Raw genomic sequence first — 26,925 nt, forward strand, 5'->3', positions numbered from 1 at the left:
ACCACAGGCCTGTTCAGGAAGCTGCAAGCTGGGACTTTCTTCCCAGACCAGAAGATCATCAGAGGGGAAGTTGAAATGCCCACTGTGATCCTTGGAGACCCTGATTAGCCTTTAATGCCGTGGCTCATGAAACCCCTACACAGGGAGCCTTGATAGCAGCAAGGAGCAGTTCAACAACAGGCTGAGTCAGTGCAGAATGACAGCTGAGTGTGTGTTTGGCCATTTAAAAGGATGCTGGCACTGTCTGTATGGGAAGCTGAACCTGGCTGATGACAGCCATACATAACACTTGTGAAGGGAAGGGTGAAAGCTTCACTCAGGCATGGAACTCGGGGGTTCCACACCTGGAGGCTGAATTTGAACAGCTAGAGACCAGGGCTATTAGAGGGGCCCAGCGCAGGGCTGTAAGGATTAGGGATGCCTTGAGGGAGCAATTTGATGCTGAAAGCCACCAGTAATGTTTGGTGCCCTGCACGGGAGTGAAGTGCAGTGGTTCCAATGCTAGTAGGCATCTGTGTTTGCTACATACGATACGCTGACTTGCAGTGCCTGTTGCCGTCCTGGGCTATGGTATCTTTTACTTAATGCAATAAAGAACGTATTCAAAGCAAAAAAATTCATTTATTGAAAAGAAACAACTGCTTGGGAAACAGAAAGGGCATGACACATCTGTGCTGTGTGGGAGGAGGGAAACGGGCGGGGTGGGAAATGGGACAATCACAGATTTGCGTATGTCCTGTTATCATACACAGCGTTCCTGTCTGGAGTGCCAAGCAGTAAGTACTGCAGTTCAGGCTGGCTAAAATGCATGGTGATGGGGGTTGAGTGCAGTGGGTAAGAGTCGTAGTTTGCAGGGCTGGGTAGTGAAGCTACAGGTGTTGGAGGCAGCTGGTGGTCATAAGAACTCGAATGTTGGGGAAAGTGGGTTGGCGGTGACATGGGGGTACAAGGGAAAAGTTTTGGGACAAGGGCTGCAGGGAGGGGTGGATGTGCTCCATCTGCATTGCTATGAGTGCCTGTATCGAGTCTGCTTGGCACCCCATGATGTTTAGCAGCTGCTCCATGCTTTGGTGCTGGCGATCCGCATTCTGCTGGCGGAGCCTCCTTTCAGTCTCCCGCCACTCCTGAACTTTTTGATTTTCATGTCTTCATGCATTGGTGCTTCCTGATTCTTTGGAATCTTTCAGCTGTTGATAACAAGGATGGCTGGGATCTCAAGGTTGCATCTGTAAAGCCAAATGCAACACTTAACAGAGGCAGCATTGTTCACAACAGACAGAGCAATGATTCGGCCGTACTTAAAAGACAAGTACAGTGTACAACACAGCAGCAGAAATTGCCTGTCCCAAAGCAAGTGCATATAATCCACAGGAGCCCCAAAACGGTGAGTAAGCACAGGGGCAAGGGAGACTGATTGTTTCATGGCTGTACTGTCCTCTGGGGTTCTGTGCGCTGGGGAGAGCCAACAGCTACAGGGGCCCCCTATACTGATCACTGTCCCCACATTTTCCACAGGATGAGTTCGTCCTGGAAGATACCTCGCTGCTGACGATGACCTGGGAATCAAGGGAGGGTCTTCTACTACAATGCAGCTTCTGCCTCGGCCCTTATGCAGCTTGCCTGTGTGCAGCAACGGTCCCCCTGCCAGTCACGGCACAGTGGCGCAGACACATTAGCCTTACTGGGACAAGGAGCACAGTAGCTCTGCCAAGGAACCTGCGCAAGTGGATTGCCCAGCTTCTGCATGAGATCTTTGAAAAGAACTCTGAGACCGATTACCACAATGGAAGAGAACACATCAATGCATCTAGGCATGCACGCAGCCCTAACCCTGCAACCCTCTTCGCCCCAAGAGCTCGCACCGAACAACTACCTTCCCAAAATAAAAGCCACTTACCAGGCACCTCCTCTGCTGTTTGTTTTTCCCCAAGCATTGTCCGCTATGACTGGCTACCTTCCTCCTGGCTTGAAAACATCTCCTGGCTGCATGCATCTAGGGATGCTGGGCTGTTCCCCTCCTCCTCAGCACCTTCACTTCTGCTTTCCTCCTACTGCCTTGTTGAACTCTGCTTCTACGGCCTCTGAAATGTCCATGGTGGTCTTCGGAGTGGAGGTGGGGTCGCCCCCAAGTGTCACGTCCAGCTCTTTGTAGAAATGGCAGGTCATGGGGGCAGCATCGGAGCGGCAGTTTGCCTCCTGCGCTTTGTGGTAGGCATTCCGCAGCTCCTTCACCTTAACGTTGCACTGCTGTGCGTCCCGGTCACAGCCCCTTTCCATCATGTCCCTTGATATCTGCCCATAGATATCATAATTTCAATGGCTGGGGCACAGCTGGGACTGGATAGCTTCCTCACCCCAAACACTGATGAGGTCCAGCACCTTACCATTGTTCCATACTGGGGATCACCTGGCCTGTAGAGGCATGGTCACCTGGAAAGACGTGCTGAGAGCACCCCACGCCTTGCTGAGCAAACAGGAAGGGGAATTTCAAAATTCCCAGAGAATTTAAAGGGTGAGTCTGATGATTGGTCACCTGAGGGCAGGGCAGTAAAGTTCAAAGTGATGACCACAGTGGCTAGAACAGGCCGATTAGAGCGCATTCATAGACCAGGGTTTCTACACTGGCGCCACGGCGCTCCAGCCAGGGCGCAGTAAGCATTATGCTTCTCGTGGAGGTGAATTACCGGGGCACTCCAGCCACGGAGTCCGGGCGCTCCGTGTGCCTTGCCAGTGTGGACACCTCAGAAGTTAGGGCGCCTAGGGCTGACTTAATGCACTCTAACTTGCAAGTGTAGACAAGCCCTCAATCATTAAACTCCTCAATCATTAAACAGCTCCGCCCCGAAAATATACATACCCGCAGCATCCCGTTTTAACCAAACCAAGTCATTGTAAAATGCTGAGATGCGCAAGGAAAACTTGAGTGCTACGAAATCTTTCCCCCTTTTCAACTCAGGAAACAGCCAGGAACATCCAGGAACAGATCACAATCTCTAGTGGGTGGACATCTCTCTCATATCACAATGCTCTAGCAAGGAATATGTTTAAGGCATGTGCTTTATTTCCCTGGCATTTAACAGTGAGCAAACTGCTTTGTAAACAAAACTAACAGAGCAGCTACTTCTAAAAGAGAATGAAGAACTCTGCGACGGCAAGAGGGAGATGAAGTAGATGACCCAAATTGCTTTTTGACATCTCTAATTTCTATGGGACTTTAATGTTCAAATAGAGCAGTCCACCTGTTCCTGCTGTTGGGAGACAATACAAACAAGGTTCCAAAGAAGGGCCAGGGAAGAGTTGCGCTTGGCTGGGAAGCTAAAAGCGTGGATTTGGAAAGCAAATATCTACAGACGTTAGAGGACTACAAGACACTTGGAGCTCAGCTAGATTAGGGAAATTGCACCCCGCGTATTTCAATGCCGTGAGTACTGGAGTAAAGTTGATCCAGGGCAGTGTCTCTGCATTGAGGGTTTCCATCCGTGCAAGGTGTAGGATTCCCTACTTTGGCTTTTATTTAGGAGCCATGTGCTTTGTCTCAAAATTTGGCCTACTGCAAAAATTCTCCTTTAAATCATTGTGAATGCTGAAAAAAACTCAATTCAGGACTGTGGACCTTCTCACCCATAAATTACTGCAGTCTAGTTATACCCCAAATTAAAAATTAAGACGGGCAAGCGATGCATGAAACCATCCATGTATTACTATAGACTTCTGACTTATTTGTCTATTCCATGGCAGAGTCTAGTGACTCTGGGCACCTCCATTTTTGGGTGCTCATCTTAAAGGGGCCTGAAGTTTCAGAGGGCAGGAGCTGTCAGGGGGTGTTCATGCCCCGTGGCTGGAGCAGAAGTTGGTAGTTAGAAATCAGAGCCAAGGGTCAGAATAGGAGTCAGAAGCCAGGAACTGAGCTATGGGTCAGGATTGGGTTACCTGGAGTGAGGAAGGCTGGGAGCAATGTAGGAGCAAGGATGGGAACAAGAAGGCCCAGGAACACTCAGCCATGGGCGAATGGTTTGAACGGCTGTTGAACTGCTGCCGGGCTTAAGACTCTTCCAGTCAACCAGGTGGTATAGCCAATCAGGCAACCTAATACAGGCCCTGTGCTTGTTAGGTTGCCCAAAGACTAGCTCTACTGCAAACCCTGATTCCTGACAGCAGCTCAGGACTTTCTCAAAACAAGGCCCCTTTTAAAGGTGACTCCAATTGGGTGACCAAAAAACCAAAAGCACCCAGAGAATCGCTAGTCACTTCTGAAGGTTTAGCGCAAACATTTTAGGCTACAATTTTCAAAGTGATCTGAGAGATTCAAGTCAATGGGAACTGGTCATCGGACTTAAGTACCTCAAATCCCCAGCCTTAAACTACTGCAGAATTAAAGTACATTAAGCACACAATCACTGTGCACTTGTTTACTCACATTCTTTCATCATGCCTATGTCCACACAACGTTTCAGCCGGCAGGCTTGGCAATGCCGCCGGTTATCTTTGGTGATTTTGCAGTCGCTGTTGAATGGACACGTGAACATTGCTTTTCTTTTCATGCTCCTCCTGAAAATAAAACACAAATAAATATTATGATGCCTGGACTTGTTTACTGCTAAGGAAACATTGAAGCTGTGCCTGGAGACTGTTTCAAAACATTGTGTGGGACATGTGCACTCAAACCCAGCTCTCCATTGATCGGGCTGAGGATTGTAAGCATGTGCCAGAAAAGTCCTCTAAATAGCCACCATTCAGTTCCTGCAAGCTGTGCATTTTAAAATACATTTTTTCCCCCCTCAAAAAAGTTTGAAAGACAGTCACAACTTGCATGTCTCGATGGTTTTTAAAAGGTTTAAAAATTTCTAAGCTGCCCCTCCTTGCAAACCCATAGGGTTTTCTGTCAACAAATACAACATGTACTATAAACAGGAAAATATTAGCCACAGTTTAACTTTCCCAGTTTGGGATATTGTGAAATTGGAAAGAAGCGTGTGGGAGGATTTATAGAGAAATACAGAACTGAACCACAAGCAGCAGAAGCAAAGGAATCTAAACCAAATTACAGTATAGGTCAGCTTGTACCCAGCAAGGGCCTTTCAGAAGCAGTGTGTATTATTAAACATTTACCAGGCTTTAAAGCCTCCTGGTTGGAGGTTTGGTTGACTGGTTGGAGTGTGAGAGAGAAATCCCACTGTAGGATATGGGAGAAATATTTCACTCTCTTTTGCACACATGTGCATGCACTATTGCATTTGTGTTTTTGTGTCTCATTAAGATTTTTAATGTTCTTAAATCAGGACATTCAGAGTTATAGGTCCCATCAACAGTATAACTTACCTTCCTTGACCAGTCAGTATTATATGATTTCTTTGGGGCAGGGACTAACTTTCTGTTCTGTGTTTGTACAGCACCAAGCACAGTATGGCCCCAGTCTATGCTTAGCTAGCACAATAACTAATAATATTGTATGTAACATGTTCTTTAATGACTAGTTAGTAGAAGCAGAGCGGTGCTTCTATTTTAAACTTGGTTTCTGTATTGCATGTAAAACAGAGACCCCCATCTTTGTTTTGGATGCAGAAGGCCATGTAATTTACAGTACCTCTGTGAGCACAGATTAAATTATCTGGGGAAGTTACATAGTTTGAGATAGACACGAATAGAAAAATGTATCCTTTAGAAAGGAGGGGAAGTGTGGTGGAGCAGCAGAGATTGGAGCAAGAACATCTCCAAGCAGAGAGCTATATGGGAGGGATGGCAGCCCTGGCCCGAATGTCTGCACTGCAATTTTACAGCCTCGCAGCCAAGTCTGAGCCAGCTGACACTGGCCAGTTACAGGCGTTTTATTACGGTTTAGATCTACCCAATCCCATCCAGTTAGAGAAAGATCTCAGCTTACCCATTGGACCTACAAGTTAAAAGGTACTGAGAGGCAGCATGTATGATGGTTAGGGGACTGGGAGTCAGGAGGCCTGGATGCTATTCCTGGCTCTGTCACCGACCCTAGTGGAGAACCTTGATCATCTCACTTTTCTACTCTGTGCCTGTTTCCCTTCCCGCCCTTTGTCTTGTCTATTTAGATTGTAAGCCCTTCAAGATGACCTCTTACTGTATTTATGTACAATGCCTAGCACAATGGGATTCCAGACTTAGTTGGAGCCCCAAGGCAGTACAGTAATACAAATACATAGTAGCCCAAATTTTGCTTTCTTCTTAAGTTGAATCACCTCTCTTTCCCCCTTGACTTCTCATTGCCACTCCTCTGTGTGAATTCATGCAATGGTTCAGCAGGATGCATCAGGACACAGAAGAAGATAAGAGGCTTTAAAGGTGAGAACTTCTCCAAGCAAATATTTTCTTGGCACAAAGCTTTTTAAATTGTGTTTGCAGCTTGATATTGCAGCCCTTATCCACTTGTGTCAATGAGGCTACTGAAAAGGAAAGACTGAAAGATAGGATCCTCTAAAAGCTTATTATAAAGACATTACATTCAACATATTTACAGTTCATTTAACCAAAAAGGGAAAACAATGTTATTGGATATGCTATAAACCAATGTTTGTTGCCTGAATAAGATTAGAGGAGTCAAAATGTCCATTAAACTCTCCCTTCTGGAGCTACTATTGCTGTACTTCCTAAATACAGCTAGAGTCAGGATACCTGGGTTCTATTCCCAGGTCTGCTGCATGACTTTGGACAAATCACTGCCTTAGTGCCAACTCTCTTGATGTTATCACAGGTCTTGTGATATCTGATGCGTCACTAGGAGGCAAGTGATTTGAGAACCCCTGGCTTTCATTAAAAAGTTTCTAACCCTTGTGCGTATGGAGAGAAATTTTGAAAATGTGACCCAAGTGCACCCTAAAGGCTCAAAAAAACCCCAAAGCAAACAAAACAAAGAGGGCAAATAAAGAGGACGCAACATTTAAAAAAAGTAAATAAATCTTATGGTTTTTAAGCCAATGCTATTCTGATGGACCCAACTCATGGTTTTTGAAGAGTTAGGTTGGCAAATCAGCTCCTTCTCCCCTCATGCCTCTGTTTTCCCTCCCACACTTTCTCTTGTTTATTGTAAGTTTTTTAGGGGGCAGGGACTTTGTCTGCACAGAGCTCAGCACAATGGGGTATTTATCTGGACTGGGGCCTCTAGTCACTACTGACATACAAATCAATAGTATACGGTACTTGGATTTTGGCTAGCGTGAAAAACTATTGCAATTCATTGTATACCTTCATGCGGAGCAGCAGTGGAAAATGACATGGTTTAAGAGCCTTTTTTAAAAGCAAGCCTTCTTACTCACAGTACACTAGGGTCTTGCATCTCTATTACAAAAGAAACTAAATTACAGAGTCAGTGCAGTGAGGGCAGACATCCTACCCACAGAAACAAAACATATATAGAGCTTACAGAACCAGCCATTTCAAGGCGCACTTAAAACTACATCCCGGGCATACTGCCGAAAATTAAAAATAACCAAATCCCTCCCTGCACTAATCTTGTCTGTGTGCATGCATAAACAGGCTTTTGTATGCAACTAAAAGCAAAAGTATATGCCAGTGCCTGCTGCACAGAGGTTTTGGGGCCTTTGGCAAAATCTGAAACTGAGGCCCTCGACCCTTCCAAAAAAAATCATCACTCAGGGGAAATGAGGAAGTGCTGGAGAGCAAGACTGCCCTGCAGCGGTGGTTCCTGTCCCATGAGGCTAGGGCCAGCTCCCCACTCTGGGAATTACAGCCTGACACCAGGGATTGTTGCATCACTCAGGTCTGGCCCAGCTGTTCCTCCGTCGTGACAGAGAAGCTACCAGGCAAATCTGAGTGGCACTGCAATCCTGTGCACCCGGTTGCAAATATCACTCCGTTTAGGGACCCTGGGCAGACTGCCCCTCACAGGCAGCCGTGGTGCATCTTTCCAATATACAAATGATTGTCTCAGCAAAGCCCAGAATTCACCTGCTTTGACTATCGGTGAGAAATGGAAGATCTTGCTTTTCATGCTCACTGTAATCAACTACCTGCTGGATGCGTGAATTAAGAGCTCACACACTGCGCAGAAGTTCTAGACAGATCCATGTGGCTTCAAGAAGAAGAAATTGTCTGCACGCAACTAAACATGAAAATGAATCTTTGCGGCAGTTTTCAGTATGCTCTATTGGAAACCTACCTGCGAGTGCCTGACACCCTGAAAATTAGGTCTACAATTTAAGACAAGTTTGAAAAGGCTGTTTTGTTTCAAAGCCGGGCAAGGATGCTTGATTCTAGTGGATACTTCAATTGACATTTATGTGGGTGGGTGCTTAGTCTATAAACTCTTTAGCTTACAGGAACTAAGCTAAACTATCTTTCTGGGGTACATTTAGATTGCCTACCACAATGGGGTCCTGTTCCATGACTGGGGCTCCTCTAAGGTGCTTCCACAATACAAGAAAGTAATATTTATTCCTGGGGGAACTCTGCGCCACTGCGCATGCACAGAATTCATGTCCCCTGCAGATTTTTTTGCTTCCCTGCAGAAAAAGGACTTTCTGATGGGGAAACAAAGGGAAGACACAAGAAAGGTCACGCAACTCTCCCCAGCAGTGCAAGTGTGTTGTTTCAGGTACCTCGTGCCAATGGAGGAGAGTTAAATCACTGTGGGGTAGGTTTGGGGACATTGGACAGTGGTGCCTACTCTGTGCCAAGCTCAGCTGCTAGTCCTGGCTGGGCGAGGACAGGACTTCTTCCCCTGCAAGAAGCAGCTAGTGCAGATCAGACCCACCTCCTCTGGCTGCAGGGAGCACCACAACCCCGCTCCTGCACTTCCTGCCCCCACTGCTCCTCAGCCACAGGGGGAGAGGTCACTGTACAGGAGTTGCTCCCCCATACAACCAACCCTGGTGCATCCAGACCCCTCCCCCATTCAGAGCTCTCCCACCCCAAACCCCAACCTCGCTGAGCCTCATCTTCTGCATCTGAAGCCCCCTGCACCCAGAACCCCACCTCTGAGCTCCCCACAAACCCCAACCACCATCACCTAGACCCCCTTGCAGAGTCCCATTGCCCCAGCATCCAGAACCCACTAATGAGCCCCTGGGCATATAGATTCTCCCACACACACACACACCCAGACACCCCACTGAGCTACCTGCACCCAGATTGTCCCACACAGAACTCTCTCACCCCATACCTGGATTCTCCCACACTAAGCCCCTCCACGCTTGGATCTGCAGGCTGAGCCAGCTTGCCTGCCCACACCTGGTGCAGACAGGCAGGGCCCTGGGGTGTTTCTGGGACAGGCCCAGCCCTTGCACTGTGTCTTGGTTCGATGCAGCCTGATTGTTGAGCCCATGTCCCAGGAGTTGGAGGAGGGCACTGTAGGTGATCTCCCATCTCTGTGCAGCCAATGGCCTGGCTCCCCACTGCCATGATAGAGCCTCCACATTTATTTATTGACATGCAAAATTTGAAGAATTTTAAAATATTATAGGCAGAATTTTTTTTTTTTGGCGCAGAATTCCCTCAGGAGTAAATATTAAAGTTGCCTGAGTACAGGTCTCCCAAAGGAGGACATTAGAAGATTAAGCTGGTTCTCTTTTTCTTCAGTGTTTGGACAAACATACAGCAGAATGGCATCCTGGTCCATGGCTGAGGCTCTGAGGTGCTAGGATAATACAAATAAGAAGTTTATAATGTATGCTTAAAGTTACTCTAGTTGGCAATTGCTCTATGGATATTTGTACTGGAATGTTTTCCAGGCAGAACATAAAGGAAGAGGTGATGTTAAAAAACATGATTCAGACTTTCCCCCCTGCCAAGTAGCTTTTGGCAGCATAGTTAATTAGAAACAAAAAACTTTTAATTAATAGGACAAAATGAACACGCATTGGCCTGTACCCACAAGAGATGGCCTACTATGGAAGGAAGTGTTGAGAGGGGATATTAGGAATTCACCCTCTCAGAGATTCTATTTATTTATATTTTGTTGTGGCTTATAGTCTTTTACTGAAAGGAAAAAAAACACCTCTGACTTTCAAACAAACTTTCAGTTTCCCCTTCTCTGAATCTTAATTAGTAGTGACCTTTAATGACAAAACTACCCCCGCCCCCCGTCTAGCACATTTGTGAAACCTGTGAAAATGCTTAAATTCCTGAAAGTTACCTTTGTCATAACCAAAAAAAATCAGTGTGCCAACTGGCATATTTTGTTAGTCATGATCTAACCCCGGAATTGGGGACTATCTACACATAATGCCAGTGAGTCATTTCAGTCCTCAGCCTATGGTAAAAAGTTTCCCACTCCTCGTGTTAGCTGTAGACATCAGCTCTGTGTTGCAGACATCAGCTCTGTGCTGCTTAGCTAGGTATTTATACTGCTCTAAGTGCCTAGCACAATGAATGGGGCTCCAAAAGGAACAACTGCAATTTTAAACAAAAATTCTGTACTTTGAAATCACCCATGATGACCTATAATCGCAGCTAGTCCCAAATTGTCCAGGTGCTACAAAATTCCCAAATTTAGACCTAAAATTTCCAAAGTCAGTTCACTCATTCTGGTTGTCTTCCATTTTTGGTTGCCCAGTCTGAGCCACAGTGGGCCTGATTTTCAGAGCCAAACACCCACAACACTGGTGAATGTCCATGGGAACTACAGGTAATTGGAATCCCTCTTAAAAAAGAGTTAGGCCCATTGTGTCCCAAGTTTGGATACCCAACATGTGAAAGTAACCAGAACAAGTGCATGGTTTAGAATAGCCACATCCTCATTATATATATGCACACCCGGATAAAACAGAATCAGCCTCAAAAAGGGACACCTGTGTACAGACACCCCTGCCATTAGTTTCAGTCACTCAAGGAAGCTTGGAGGACAGAAGACTTCTGGTGTGCAGTGAAGGTCACCAAATCCTGTCTCTCGCGAACCAAAGATTTCAAAGGTCAAGGACTCCAGGCTAGGGTGACCAGATGTCCCGTTTTGAAAGGGACAGTCCTGTTTTTTGGGACTCTCTCATATAGGCGCCTATTACCCCCTTACTCCCTGTCCCGTTTTTTCACAGTTGCTATCTGGTCACCCTACCCCAGGCAGGGAAGATCCTGCTGCCAGCCCCCTCTTTAAACCATGCATGGTGTCAGCTTGTGTGCCTCACATGACCACAACTGTAGCAATATCATCATACCATTTGACAGACCACTTGCAAGGGCCCCAATCTTTACAGGTTTAAACCAAGCACCTTCACCTGGAAACCAGCTGGTAGGCTCTGCAGCTCACTGCATAGGAGATCTTCCCATATGCAAAGCAGCAAGAACTACTCTGTGGCGTGGGGATCACAAATTTTAACTACAAAGTGTTGTAACTGGCAATTATAATTATCCTTATGTGTTTCAGTATTGCTAAATAAACCTTCAACACCTCTTACTACCAAGCTCAAAAGGAAGTCACACCTCTATGACAAGAGAACAGGGAAATTAACAGGAGGGAAAGGCAGGCTCTAGGAACAGACAGGAAACACCACTGACAGCCTGGCACGGGGAGCTAAGAGAATGAACTATGAGAAGGGGGAAGTGCTTGGGTTAGCTCCATAGCTACTGCACCGATCTGTCACCTTCGTAACTGAATCTCTTAGCTCAGCCTTTAGCAGTCTGTGTCTAGACAGGAGGAAAATTGATGTCTTTTTATTAGGGCTGTCGATTAATCGCAGTTAACTCAGGCGATTAACTCCAAAAATTAACTGCGATTAAAAAAAAATTGCGATTAATAGCACTGTTAAACAATAGAATACCAATTGAAACTTAAATATTTACAGATTTTTTTCTATTTTCAAATATATTGATTTCCATTACAACACAGAATACAAAGTGTATAGTGCTGACTTTATATTATTTTTATTACAAATATTTGCACTGTAAAAATGATAGTTTTTTAATCTCTTTTTCAATTCACCTCATACAAGTACTGTAGTGCAATCTCTATCATGAAAGTGTAACTTACAAATTTAGATTTTTTTTTGTGTTGCATATTTGCACTCAAAAACAAAACAATGTAAAACTTCAGAGCCTACAAGTCCTATTTCTTGTTCAGCCAATCGCTAAGACAAACAAGTTTGTTTACATTTACAGGAGATACTGCTGCCTGCTTCTTATTTACAATGTCACCTGAAAGTGAGAACAGGCATTTGCATGGCACTTTTGTAGCCAGCGTTGCAAGGTATTTATGTGCCAGATATGCTAAACATTGTATGCCCCATCATGCTTCAGCCACCATTCTGGAGGACATGCTTCCATGCTGATGATGTTCATTAAAAAAATAATGCATTAATTAAATTTGTGACTGAACTCCTTGAGGGAGAATTTTATGTCCCCTGCGCTGTTTTACCCAGATTGTGTCCTATATTTCATGTTATAGCAGTCTCAGATGTTGTTTGATTTACGAATACTGTCACTGCAGATCTGACAAAATGCAAAGAAGGTACCAATGTGAGATTTCTAAAAATAGCTACAGCACTCGACCCAAGGTTTAAGAATCGGAACTGTCGTCCAACATCTGAGAGGGACGAGGTGTGGAGCCTGCTTTCAGAAATCTTAACAGAGCAACACTCATTAGATGCGGAAACTACAGACCTCGAACCACCATAAAAGAAAATCAGCCTTCTGTTGGTGGCATTTGACTAAGATGATGAAAATGACTATGCATCAGTCTGCTCTGCTCTGGATCATTATCAAGCAGAACCTGTTATCAGCATGGAAGCAGGTCTTCTAGGAATGGTGGTTGAAGCATGAAGGGACATATGAATCTTCAGTGTATTTGGCACGTAAATATTTTGCGATGCTAGTTACAACAGTGCCACGTGAATGTCCATTCTCACTTTCAGGTGACATTGTAAACAAGAACTGGGCAGAATGATCTCCTCCAAATGTAACCAGACTTGTTTGTCTGAGCAATTGGCTGAAGTAGGACTGAGTGCACATGTAGGCTCTAAAGTTTTACATGGTTTTATTTTTGAATGCAGGTTTTTTGGTACATTATTCAACATTTGTAAGGTCAACTTTCATGATAAAGAGACTGCACTAAAGTTCTTATATTAGGTGAATTGAAAATACTATTTCTTTTGTTTACAGTGCAAATATTTGCAATAAAAAATATAAAGTGAGCATTGTACACTTTGTATTCTGTGTTGTAATAGAAATCAATACATTTGAAAATGTGGAAAACACCCAAAAATATTCAAATAAATGGTATTCTGTTATTGTTTAAAACAATTAATGGCACAATTAATCTCAGTGTTAATCGTTTGACAGCTCTACTGTTTATGTTTCTTTTCAATTCCTAGCTAAATAATATTTTGCTTAAAAAGAAACTGCCATATGGACACTGGGGAAAAAAAGGGGATGCAACCACCCCAGGAGACAAAATATGCTCTTCTCCCATGAAGACAAACCAGGTGGGGTTAACTGGTTCTCAGGAGATCCCTGGGACATAGAAAAGCACCCAGAAGAGCTGCAATCCCTACTCATGAGGTACAGTGGAGCTCTATTCTAGCGAAGAGCAGTAATACTGACTTTAGAGGCGACCACACAGCTAAGAGAACAAGCATGTTTGTCCCCAGGCAAATACACGAGCAGCAGACACATGCCAAGGTTAAAGAGCTCCCAGGGATTTGCCCTGGGTGGCACCCACTGGAAGGCTCGTGTTAGCAGAGCTGTAGTTCTTTGGCAACTCTTTGGTCTGCACCCATATGTCTGAAGTGGAATAATTGCTGCAAACTCCGCCCTGCACTTTTGCTTCAGGTTCCAGGGATTGGGTTAGAAATGCAACAGAGACAACTGCACCCTGCCCAGAAATGCATTTATCAGGGACCCAAACTGCATTCCTGCCAGGAAGAATTAGGACTGGCTTGTTCAGCAGACCTTTGAACTGAGACAGAAAGAGGAAAAAGTCCGGAGGGGCAGTTTGTGCCTGTTTTTTTCTCTCTATATATCCTGGTTTTGTCTGCAGCAGTCTCATTACATTCATGAAAAAAAAAAAAATTATGCAGGTGTTTCCCATGCACATACATACCTTGCCTGGGTGAAATTCTCGGTCTGTGTTCTGTAGAAGGTCATAATGGTCCCTTCTGGCCTTGAAACCTATAAACCTACTTTACTGTTCTGTCATTTTTTTAGGGTGCACAAAAGCAGAGTACTTCTTTTTCTTAATAATCATTCAAATAGTGGCACAGTTATACAAGACCCTTTACAATGGCAGACATGGCAACTCGTGAATTAATCGTGAGAGACGGGATTTCTAAGTAAAATTATTAAACCTGACTCATGATCGTGGGCTAGAACTCTCCAAAATCAAGATTCCCCCCCGCCCCCTCAGCTACGGATGGAAAAAAAAAATCCTGACATTGGAGAGTTCTAGCCCGTGATCATGAGTCAGGCTTAATAATTTTACTGTACTTAAAGGCTGACAGCGGCAGCCCTTCCTTGCAGGGCCTTCATGAGGATGGGCTCCCACTGTCAGCAGATGTGCGATCTGAGAGCACCTTAAAGCCTCAGAAACTGGAGGAGAAACAAAGATAACCCACTTTTCATTAAAAATCCTCATGACTGGGCTGAGGGGGGTGTCTAACTCATGATTTGTCAATGGTGAAGGTTAGCAACAATGCAAATGTGCCAGAGTTAACAGACTCCCTGCTACCCAGAAGTTACAATGCACAGGTGGTAGGGGGTGTGTGCGCGGGGTGGGGGAAGGAAGGAAGGATAGTCTCTGTAGATGGAATCCTTTAAGAACAAATGGATCTTTAGAGGTTTTAGAAGGAGAGGAAAAACACTTGATGAGCATTACTGAAGAGCACCCAGCAAAGTTAAACTTGAGCTAGCCAACATTTTCCAGAAATTGCAAAAAACTTTCAAAGTTATGGGAATTTTTTTTTTAAACTGTAAAAGCTTCCCACCGTCTCTAAATCAGGAGCGCGTGAGGGAAGGGAAATAAGTCATCAGCAGAGAAGATTAAGTACTGTGTGGGGCAAAGGATGGGGTGCAAAACATGGGTGGAAGCAGGAATAGCATTGGACAGAACCTTGAAGGGAAGACACGGAGCATGAATTTGATGGGGAAGGGGAGAGGAAGCCAGTTACAGGATTTGGCACATAGAAGTCAGAAAGACAGGGTGGACGGAAAGTGATCTTGACTACCTTTTGGACAGATGGGAGTGGGATGAGGATGGGTGCAGGAAAGGAGATTAAAAATAATTGGCATAAGTGATAAGGTAGGTACAGACCAAGATAGGGCCATAAGGATGAAGGAAAGAATGGAATTTGGGGGGCAGAGGGGAGAAACGAAACTACAGAACCAGGGCTGCCGGGGGGGGGGGGGGAGTGGGACAATTTGCCCCGGGCCCTGCAGGGGCCCCCCACGAGAGTTTTTTGGGGCCCCTGGAGCGGGGTCCTTCACTTGCTCCAGGGGCCCCGGAAAACTCTCACGAGGCCCGGGCCCCCAAAGCTTCTTCCACTCCAGATCTTCAGCGGCGGAGAGCCCCTGCCGCCAAAGACCCTAGGCCCCCTGAATCCTCTGGGTGGCCCTGTACAGAACTTGAAAACGGAAAAGCCTTGCAGACACAACTGGGATGACTGGTGATATTGTCAACAGTAAGTGATAGGGAAAGAGAGGAAAGGGTTGGGTGAAGAGATTAGGGATGGACTCTGCACTTGGTTATGCTAGTGTCAATCAGAATATCTCCACTGACTTCAGAGAAGTCACTCCAGATTTATTCTGTGTATGACAAATTTAGTTCAGTTTAAGAAATACTGAGCAGCCACTGCTTAAAAGGCCAACTGATGCCTATCAATGTCACTAGTAAACTGCACAACAGTGTTACTGAGATGTCAATTGGCCAAAGGTTATTTAGTGTCTGTTAGTACTATAGGCTAAGTACACATTTCAGTACCTTTATATGGACTAATACATCACCTCATAAATATGTAGGAATTAGAGGTACTCCTAGGCCCTGCTGGTTTCAAACAATCATAGCTTCAGAACTACAGTGCAGATGCATCTCACGTTTGCCTTGAGTTTTAGGATTTACACATGTGCCAACAAAGCCAGCTTTCAAGTCAGGAAAACAGTTTAGAAGAACACACGTCCTTCGCTATGCTCTCTTGCGGGTGCAGTGCAGTCTTCTAAATGCACCTCAAGGCTTGACTCTTAAAACTGCTCACGAAGGACATGTACAAGCGCCAGGGACAAAACAAGTGAGTGAGGAGATCTGGCTGTGGAATGAGCTTCTAGAGAAGGTTGGATTAATGCAGAGCCCAGCCACCTTCAGAAAAACTTGCAAAGCCTCTTTGGTAAAGTTTTGCTACCACAGCCAGAATGACATTCACAGTGGCTGTCACTGCCACTGCCCTCCTTCCAAAATGAAGGCTCTACCCCCATGCAAGTCTCTCTAACCTCACAATGGAAAAGGAGCCAGAAACGCCATGCAGTCTACTGGAAATTCCACCACCATTTGTTTTATGTGGAAGGCACTCACATGCTACCATGAAGGGCAGCAGTACAAGCTATTCTGTTACACACAATCCCTGGCCTCCGTCATCCAGTATGCGGTGACTCTTGCACTCCTCTCCAGTGAGCACTCAGCTGGCAGGTAGCTATATAGCACAGAGCCAGTCTGGACTCCCTGGCCACTGCTGCATCTTTTAGCAGCTGCTTGACTGCTATTTCTCCATAAGAGGCAGGTGCAGGACCCAGCAGGGGTGGATAGTGAACAAGATTCTCATGTTGGCTGGGAGAGGCAGGTCAGAGTGGGACTGGCTCTGCCCTGGAGTCTTGAACTAGTTTTTAAACACTCCCCCCTCCCCCCCCCTAGATTTCACCATAACTACTTCCTTCACACCCAGCGTAGCCAGTCCTGGTAATGTAAGACACCTCAGGACAGGACCTTAAGTGTTAAAATCAACAGGTCTAAAATGCAGAGGAACAAGGTAGTGTTTCAGGATAAGTTCACACACACACACACACACACAATCAATAAAGTGAGCTATTCTTGCCTGCAGTGTTTGGCAAATTGTTGCACTGGAGGTTAACATGCCAACATGGAAAACAGGAAAGTGGTAGGGTTTAGGGCTACATAAAGGGCAGGAAGCAAGAGATTGTCACCTGTGGAAGTGTTTTATAGTGATGAGCTTTTACGCTGGGTGGAATGGCACTGGAAAACTTGAATCATAAATATGCAGTTTAAAAAAATTCAATACATTTGGGGGGCGAGGGGGAATCAAAACCTCTGTAAACCAGGATCAAAGCAGACCATCCTGGGGGCAGAAAAGAGGGAAGGTACAAAAAATGACCATGGTTAACATTATGTTTCAGGAAAAGGGAGCTTTAAAAAGGAAGAGAAGAAGCAAGTCAAGAAAGCAAGTCCTTAAGTTGAAGGTACAAATGTTAAAGTCTTTATAAGGGCCCATGGAAACTGCTTAAGAATAACCAAGCAGCAGATATAGGCACAGTGTTTGTACTGCTTTAACTGTATTAGTTTAGAAAACAGATATAGCTAACAGATCAATCTCCTAGAGTGGATGCAGTTAAACCAGTATAAAAAAGGTGTTTATATAGCCTATCTGCAAGCATTTATATCTTAATACCAGTATAACTGAGACCAGACTAGGGGGTTGGGCAGCTTTAATTATATCAGCGTTAAAACAAAACAAAAAAAAAGCACCTTCCTGACCAAAATAGTTTAATCTGTACAAAAAAGGGTGTATGTAGGCCAAGCCACAATACCAGGGTGTCAGAAGGTGTGCATACCCTCTAAACAAAAAGAGAAGCACTCACGGATAAGAAACAAAGGGAGAAGGAAAACTGGCCATTTATTCCCTTCTCTGGGTCACCATGACAAAACTCTTGGTATGCATCATCCAGATTGCATGACACTAAACATGTGCACCTGAAAGGAGAGTTATTCATTTAGCTACAGTAATTGAGGAAATGTTGTTGTTCTAGTTGCAGTATAACCCAACTGGAAAACAATCAGCCAGGCTCTGGTATGCAAAACATCTAGTCCAGTAATTCCTGTGACTACTTGGCTCCTATAGCAACAGAAATTAAGGTTTTTAAAACCTCAGCACAAATTGTAATTAGGAAGTTGACCACCCCAACTTTATTTACTTTAATTCTACAATGCAGCTAATTCTACCACCTGCTACTATCTTCTAATTACAATGCTAAGTGCTTAAGTGAGTTTTGCCCTAATTAGTCACATAGTAACTATTATCTCATTTAATTACACCAGCTCTTAGTCATTACATAGAGTGTACTAAACAGAAGTTCCCATGCAAATTCTCTAGTGTTGTCAGTACCGAAATATTCGGTAAGATAGATACAACTGCTTCATTACAAATAATTGCTGGATGAGGGGGATAATTGGCATACAGAAGTTCCTATTGTCTGGAACCCTCCAAGTTCACTCAGAGCTGCCCCTGCAGCTCCCAGAGGAAAATTTGCCCTTAACAAAGGGGCAGTACAAAGCTTATGCATCATTTAAATCCCTATGCCCTAAGCGAATGCCAAGGAGGAGAGTTTGCTCCCTGGTGGAACCTTTGGACCGGTGTTCTCCAGTTATAGAAGGGGCTTATTATATGTATGTGACTGTCTAGAATTAGGAATTGGCACTGAAAGGTGGCGGAGGTGGAGCCAATATGAACAGGAGGGGGACAACAGGAGTGAAAGGAAATGTACCAATACAAGGGAAACTTAGTGGGCCTGATTTCCATTTACACCATTTTGGCAATGTAACAGTCCTCAAAATGGGTCTAAATATAGGTTATGCCTACTGTAAAGCCCCTTGACACTGCCAGAGCTGTGCAAAGAGAATCTGGACAGCAAGTTTTAAAAAAGTTTTATACAGAGTTCAATATCCATCTGAATGTTATATTATGTAGACCAGGGGTCCCCAATAGGGTGCCTGCGGGCACCATGGCGCCCACCAGGGCATCTAAGTGTGCCCGCGTACTGGCCGGTGGACGACCATTCACCGAAATGCTGCCTAGAAGCAGTGTCATCCAGAGGCATCGACGCCAAAGTGCCAGCGACACCTCTGGACGACGCTGCTTGTCGGCAGCATTTCGGCGGATGCTCGTCTGCCGCCACGGTCCTCCGTGGCTCATCATCTGGCACCTGCCAGATGAAAAAGGTTGGGGACCACTGATGTAGACAAAACAGTACTGCATAGATATTTCCATTAGAGAGAAGTCTCAAGGGCTCCATAGAGCAACAACACATTTGTGTGTGTTTGTGTTTTTCTTTTTAAAACTGCAGCTATTGTGTATGTTTAGCAAATGGCAGGAAAGTTTCCCCAAGCCTTGGTGTAGGGTGTGAGAGGCATTTGCCTTTACAGTTCTCTCACTCGTACAACTCCCTATGCTCATATAATACAAGGTCCCCTTCACATGTATATAGACAGTTTTATGTTAGCCAGTGGCATTTTACTATATAGAACACCTACTGCATGGGGATGGAGGTATAGCGGGACTTTTCAGCAATTGAATTAGTCATAGCCTCCTGCATCAGCACAAATGTTTAGATTAGGGCACACATCAGACAAGTTCTCTCAAATGTACATGACTAGGCTGACTAGACAGCAAATGTGAAAAATTGGGATGGGGGTAATAGGAGACTGTATAAGAAAAAGACCCAAAAATCAAGACTGTCCCTATAAAATTGGGACATCTGGTCACCCTATACATGATGTTCAATTTTGCAGAGATGCTGATATTTCTAACTGGAGCCAAAAAGCAGAGTTGCCTCCCCTTTGCTCAATCTTCCTAACTAGTCAGAGTTCGTTATTTCCAAAATGAAGGCTGATTTCTAATTAGTTTTCACTCTCAAAAACATCACTTACCTAAAAAATCCTTTGCAGCCTTCACATGTCATAGCATTGAAATGAAAGCCAGTAGCTTTGTCTCCACAGACACCACAGATACGTGGAACGTTCCGATCAAATTCATTGGCTGGGTCAGGAAGAAGTGTTCTTGCTTCCATCGACTCCATCTCTGAGACTGAGAAAAAGCAAGAAGGTTATAGAGATCTCTTCATTACAGAGACTTGTGAAGCAAACTGAAGATGGAGGCACTAGGTTTCTGCTGACTCACTGGCAAAAAGTACTTGTGTTGCCTCTGTATAGTACAAGGAACATATGGAGGAATGCGATGGAATCAAAAAATGAACACATGCAAATTTTGCTCATCTACCCAGCAATTGCATTGCTAATCTCCACTCCACCCACCCTCCCAATTTGACCACATGCACCTTGAAGCAGTCTTTTATTAAGATCTGGGGAACGTATGTACATGGCTATATCCCAGTTTGAAGTCAGGATCTTTTGTCCCTACCCTTTCAGAAAGAGTTGTGCATTAAGATTTCATCATTTATACCAACTGGAAAACTCAAAGCTCACCAGAAACAAGTAAAATTTCCCTTCTGCAGAAAAAGGAAGTGACCCAAGTAGATCGTGCCGCCTTTACAAGGAGATGAGTAAAATTGCAAATACAAGTCATACATTGCCAGTCAAGTGAGCAGGGTTGTTTTTTTTTTTTTAAGTCTTGGTTCTTAAATAATGGGGGTTTTTTATTTGTATGTTTGGTTGGTAGTTTGTTTTTAAAGAGGGATGAAGAGGGAAGAGTTGGTGCTTCGCAAAAAGAAATTTAGAAAAACTGCACATACTATATTATGTTGTCTGTGGCACAGAACACTAGAATTAAGTGTATATGTAGATGCCTATTATAACGTAACAGCATGCTCATAACTGTGTCTAAAGTTCTCCACTTAGACAACTGAAGATCCTTTTTGAAATTTGATGACTCAAAAATGGCTAAAAGTTTGACCTTCCCATGGTGTCCAGGCCTTGCTGGATAACAGTCTTTGGGCTAATACGGGGGCGGGGGGGGCGGGAAATAAAACTATATGCAACTGAACATTTTTCTTGACACACACAGTTAACATATCTGCTAAGTTTGGGCTTTTTATAGAGAGCACCAATTAGACAAAAATCAGTGCTTGTCAGTTACACAGATGTGGTTTTGAGCTGCTTTTTGATTGTGGAGTTCATCTCTTTGTACACTTTCAAACTGTGGAACCAATCAATCAATGAAATCAGCAGAAAGACCGACAGTTTAGTCTTCTGCTCTCCTCTACTCTGACACAACATCCAAGCTTGAAAACCACAGGAAGATTACATGGTAGCAAGTTACTGAACTAAGGTTTTAATTTTAAAAACCTCTCAAGAATCAGAATATGCAAGTGTTATTGTTACTCTGCAAATGTTAATTCCCACATTGCACTAGATTTTCAGAAGTGCTCAGCACCCAGAAGCCTCCATTGTTTTCCAGGGGAGCAAACGGCATTTGGCTGGGAGGTGAGAATTTATCAGAATCTGATTACTTATACAAGTACCTGAAGTGGGAGCTGAGCTGGCTTGTGGAGTTTTGAGGTTACATTTTTTAGAGGGGATTGGGTTCCATTCCTAGTTCTGCCATTGATTCACTGTGCAATTTCGAGAAAGTCTCATCACCTCTGTGCCTCAGTTTCCCCATCTGTAAAGTGGTATTAGCTCTCTCAGAGGGATTGAGAGGCTTAATTTAAAATCAATTTACAAACTTAAGATCCCCAAATAGAAAAAGTATTTTTGTTAATTATGCTATTGAAATGTGTATCCTAACAGATGACATGTGCAATACAGGCGTGTTACTATAGGATTTCTAACGTGTACGCCCTGTCTTTTCATTGTTGAAAATACTATTCCTAACATCAGATTAAGTAAGTTTAGTATTTAAATGCATTAGGGAAATTCAGTAAAAGTATGCCTCAGACAGGACTGGAACATGTAACAGTTACACACTTGTGCTCTATTTAATAGAGACTCTCTGTAAATAGCATTGAATGTAACTTACTCCTGTGTTAAGGTTTCCTCAGTAACTCATGTTAACTTAACAGCCATGAGGGAATCGTACGGTCTGATTCTCAGTTGAAGGCAGCTTCATCTGGCTCTCACAGCGTCAAGGGGCCTTAAAGAACAGTATAGAGCTGCCTTGATGTACATGAGAACTAGGGACAAAGTCTTTGGTTTATACCTAACATTCAAACTACTTAAACAGAGAGTCTGTATTCAATAGAAGACAAGTGTCTATTAATCTAAATGCCTACTTGTACTGATCTCATCAGGCTCATTAGCTGCCCACCATGGCCATAAAGAATAATACTATACCTTTCAAGTGATCAGAATATCTATTCCACTTTTTGAAAGGCTTTTTCAGTGAGTACTGGAATTGTCCCATATACTGCCCTCTTCAGGCAGCGATCAAACAACCACCAAAGCCCCAGATTCAATAATCACATGAACAATAAAAAGGCATTCAGTACAGTATTACGGGCCTTTGCTTTTTTTTAAGTCAGCAGTTTGTAAATTTTGATTTAAATCCACTTTAAAAGAAGTGAACTAATGTTTCCTGCTAATATAGAGAGCTAATCCATAAAGTGATTGGAAAATTGCACTGTACAGGCTGTTTGAAAATCAATGCACAGAAAAGCAAGCTCTTGAGTAAGATTTTTCAAAAGTGCCTGAGGGCCAGATTTCTAAAAGGGTATTTAGGCAGCAAGTGGGATTTTCAGAAGTATGCCTAACACCCACTGGGTGTTACCTTTAAACATCTAGCCCAAGTGATTTAGGAGCCTCAGTCTTATTTTCAAGAGTGACATAGGCACTTGAGGACCTATAATCCCTCTGAGGTTCTGAGAGTCTTTTTAGACTAAGAGCTTGTTTACAGTTGACACGCTACAGCAGCACTGCTGTAGTGCTTCAGTGAGAACATTACCTACGGTTCTGTGAGTGTAGGTATTCCATCTCATAGATTCATAGACTTTAAGGCCAGAAGGGACCCTCGTGATCATCTAGTCTGACCTCCTGCACATCACAGGCCACAGAACCTAGCCCACCCACTCCTGTAATAGACCTCTGACTGAGTCACTATCACCCCCAATACAGATACCACTAAGTCAACAGATGCCTTCTTCTGTCAATTTAGCTACCGCTGGTGGATTAACTACCGAGGTGGATTAACTATACAGACGGGAGAACCCCTTCTAGGGTGACCAGATGTCCCAATTTTATAGGGACAGCCCTGATATTTGGAGCTTTTTCTTACATAGGTGCCTATTACTCTCCACCCCATCCTGATTTCTCAAACTTACTTCTGAAAGGGTCTACAATGAATTGCTGCAGCTGTGCCACCATAGCACTTTAAGTGTAGACATATCCTATCTCACTTTTGAAAACCGGATTTGCATACCCAAGAAATTTAGACACTCTTGAAAGATTTACCCCTTAACACAGTGGATCTTTTCCAGAGTAAACACACACATAAAGAAAGTGCTTTCAAGGACTAGCATTTACAAAGGTGCCTTGGAGTGTCATTGAGTTTTAACTGATTTGGGGTGCCTAACTCCCTTGAAATTCATTGGGACTTGAGTGCTGAACTTTCTTATAGTCCTACAGAAACCCCAGCCAAAAGTTACAGAATTCACTCCCAGCTACCTTAGAAACTCACAAATTCTCCCTCTTTCCTGACACACTGCAGAAGCAAGCAATAGGCATCCTACTACAGACAGATATTCCTCCTGTGAGAGAGAGGGGAAAAAAAAAAATCTACTTTACCGGCATCCAGAGCATGCGTCACACCGTCTTGGTATACTCCCCAACAGTTCTGAAGTTGTGACATGGAACAATCTGTGGTCAGAAACGTTTGACAATGTAATTGCTCAAAACATTAACGATGGTCAGGCAAGTCAAATGGATAATCTCAGATTCTGCTTGAATTCTGGGAATTTACTTCTGCCTTTAACTCTATCTATTGACGTAAGCAATATTCATTACCTGGGTGTGGTGTTCTCAAAATAATCCACCCCACCCAAAAATTCTTACAGCTCCAAATGCCATGTTCAGCTTTCCGTGGCACAGAGGTTCTCATAACCCCGCCTCCTGTAGACACGTTAAGAGACATTGCTAATAGGAGGGCATACTGCCCTCTGGATGCCCAGACCAAGTACATTGCTAAGAGGATTAGAGCAATGCTAGGGGAGAATCTATGCAGTGCTCAAAGACACAGGAAGAAGAACAAAGGATGAGAATGACACACAGCTATTTTCTTTAATCTTGATAACATTTTTCTATAAACGTAAGTTTAACAATTCAGCTCATCAAGTCCTTAACACTGAGGCACTGGCAGGCTTGTGTGGGATGGAGTTAAGTGGTGCTGAATGGCTTTCCCCAGCTTTGCCTTTGATTCATGCATATATGCTTTGTTGAAGTCAGTGGGATCATTTAAATGCTGAAAGTTAAGATGCATGCTTAACTACCTTGTGGAATGGGGATCTTATTTCTTTGTCTGGCTACCCTGTTGGCATGATTACAGGACAACAATGGATTAATATGTGCATGCTCAGATCCCAGAAATAATTGAACGGGTTACTTTTTTGCTTTGGTGCAACTACACTGGAACTGTGACTAATCTATGCAGCTGCTCTGCTTCCTTCCCCAGACCTGAAGAACTCTGTATAGCTCAAAAGCTTGTATCTTTCACCAACAAAGTTGGTTTAAAAAAAAAAATAGATATTACCTCATCTACCTAGTCTCTGTTCTATGCAATAAAGATACCACACTAACTTCTCTTTCCCCATTTTCTCCAGTGATTCACCACTGTCAGTTTCCCATTTTGAAGGCTGAGATAGGAAGCCTTGTCACTATTTGTGCAGCTGCTAGATCAAAAGGCCAAATGAAAAGTTCTAGAATACTCTGGATATTAGCCTTGGTATCATGGCAACACTTCAGCTCTCTTCTGACTCACTCAATTCCCATCGTGTTGGATGGTCTAAAGGATTTTTCTTCACTTCCTGTGTTGAACTGCTGTGTGATGCCCCATCTACTTTTAAAACAACTGCTAAATTCTCCTTTAGGAAGAAATTGGAATTTAGGGATTAGATTAAGGGATACCTGTGTTTTGTAGTTGCTGACTTTGTAAATAAAGTGATTTGAGATCCTTCAGTATGAAAAGCACTACAATAGGTAAAGAAAGTCATTGGTCCAGAAAGCGTCCATTGCCCTGTACCTTATGGAGTCACTGAGATACACTGCTATTCTGATTTAGCGGTTTTTACACCCATTTTGCCCTAGTGTAAGTGATGTACGTGGGGCAGGGTAACGGAAAAATCGGACCCTCTTTCTTGATCTCTTCTTTGCATCTGCTCCAGCCTTACGATTTTGTATCTCTCTCTCATATAAATACAAAGATCTGCCAGCTGCTCCCCGTCTTATGTATTTTGCCAGAGACATCACATGGCTAGGAGGAGGGCCACCCTTAGAATGACTGCACTCCCCACGGGTGGTACAGGCAAGTCTCATCTTACGCGTCTTTAACATACGCGAATTCAGCTTTGTGCAGACAGCAAAAAGAAAAATAAAATTTCAATGCTGAATCTGTAGTGCGGGTGATTCCACCCACCATTACACTCAATGTAATTTTGACCATACGCGATTTTTGCTTTACGCGCTGACACCGGAACATAATCCCAGTGTAAGATGAGACACGCCTGTATTCTTTATTTAGAGTAATCACCGTGTCCTTGTGACAGATACTGCAACCCATGCAATATTTCGGGGGACCAAAGTATTATATTTATGACTGGGTTACATATTATGTTTTACTCCATAGTGAGGGGTTGGGGGGGGCCAGACGACATCTCCTACAGGAACTAGAAACAGCAGGAGGTAATTACCCAGAGTTCATAAACAATTCCAGAGAAGTTCCACACCATGGGGTAGTTTTCACAGAGGAGAAAAGCTGGATTTTCCAAAGATAGGAAACAAAGAAAGGACTTTTGGTAGAACAGGATGAAATTAAATGGACTTGTGGTCTTCCTTTTGATTCAGCAAATAGACAGGACTTTCTATCCCAGGAAAAACCCCAACTCTTGCTGAAGGCTTGGAAGGAATGTTGGCCTGTCAGACTCGTCGTGTGGGAAGATGAGTGAATTCTGGCATGTTTAGTCAGTGTGTAGGAACGTTTATTGCTTTTATATGCTTTCGCCATATTCTTTTCTGTCCTAAAAATAAACGGACTCTGCTCAGAAAGAGCTCTGTGGTCAGTGGTAAAAAAACAAAAACATTGTCACGATCCTTGGAGAGAAAGCACAGCCCAGGTGTTTGCCGGGAACATGACAGTGCACGGCAGGGGGCTGTGCAGCTTTAAAAGCTCTAGTCAGAAGGAAGTGGGATAAGGGCCCCTATCCAGCAACAGGTGACAGTGGAGGGGAAATACAGGAACATACTGAAACAGAGACAATCTCTGCATTTTAGCTCTCCATTAATACAGCATATCAACTCTGAATCCACAGGCCATATGGCTGGCTGTGAAACATGGCTTGATTCCCCTTATTTGGGCTCCCTCGCCATGTTTGTATTTTGAAAAACAGAGGTTTTAGAGTTAGAATCCCAAACCTAACAGAGGAACATCCCAGCCGGAATCAAAACTAACTTTTGCTCTGCTTTAATTCTTGCCATAATCTAGGCTGTGGATTTCTCAAATAGTTGCCTAGGTTCAAGATGCAGATTTTCCACTCTTTGTGCTTGTTTGCCTGATCAGCAGGGGACATTACATAAATTGTAACCTGCAGGTTTCACTAACCAGGTTACTCAGACACCAAACATAGCATCCACCCAACCTCAATCTTTCTGCCATCCTCCCTACCTACCTGCAAAGCAGCAGCTTCCTTTTCTCCCTCAGCTCTACACAAACATCCATCAGAATTAGTCATTGCTATGCACTAGTGCCCCAGCTACTCTGATGGAACTAGGTTGCCCCAGCACCTCTGTATTTACCTAAGTGCTAGGGATGTGGATAGGACATTACAATGCACCCAAATTTTTCCAAAATGAAGGTGGCT

General features: G+C 43.9%; 2 protein-coding genes across 2 annotated transcripts in view; both read right to left on the reverse strand.

The window, feature by feature from the left end:
• Positions 1-26,925, reverse strand: part of PRR13 (proline rich 13) — a 326,900-nt gene that overhangs the window by 266,014 nt on the left and 33,961 nt on the right. The window lies entirely within an intron of this gene.
• Positions 1-26,925, reverse strand: part of VDR (vitamin D receptor) — a 94,611-nt gene that overhangs the window by 32,308 nt on the left and 35,378 nt on the right. Inside the window, exons 2-4 of the mRNA XM_050925930.1 lie at positions 23,642-23,713; positions 19,835-19,991; positions 4,418-4,548 (exon numbers count right to left, since the gene is read on the reverse strand). Coding sequence (XP_050781887.1) covers positions 4,418-4,548; positions 19,835-19,991; positions 23,642-23,705 — 352 coding nt within the window. The 5' untranslated portion in view covers positions 23,706-23,713. The remainder of the gene's footprint in view (positions 1-4,417; positions 4,549-19,834; positions 19,992-23,641; positions 23,714-26,925) is intronic.

This window comes from Gopherus flavomarginatus, chromosome 16, assembly GCF_025201925.1.
Source record: "Gopherus flavomarginatus isolate rGopFla2 chromosome 16, rGopFla2.mat.asm, whole genome shotgun sequence".
Lineage (NCBI taxonomy): Eukaryota > Metazoa > Chordata > Testudines > Testudinidae > Gopherus > Gopherus flavomarginatus.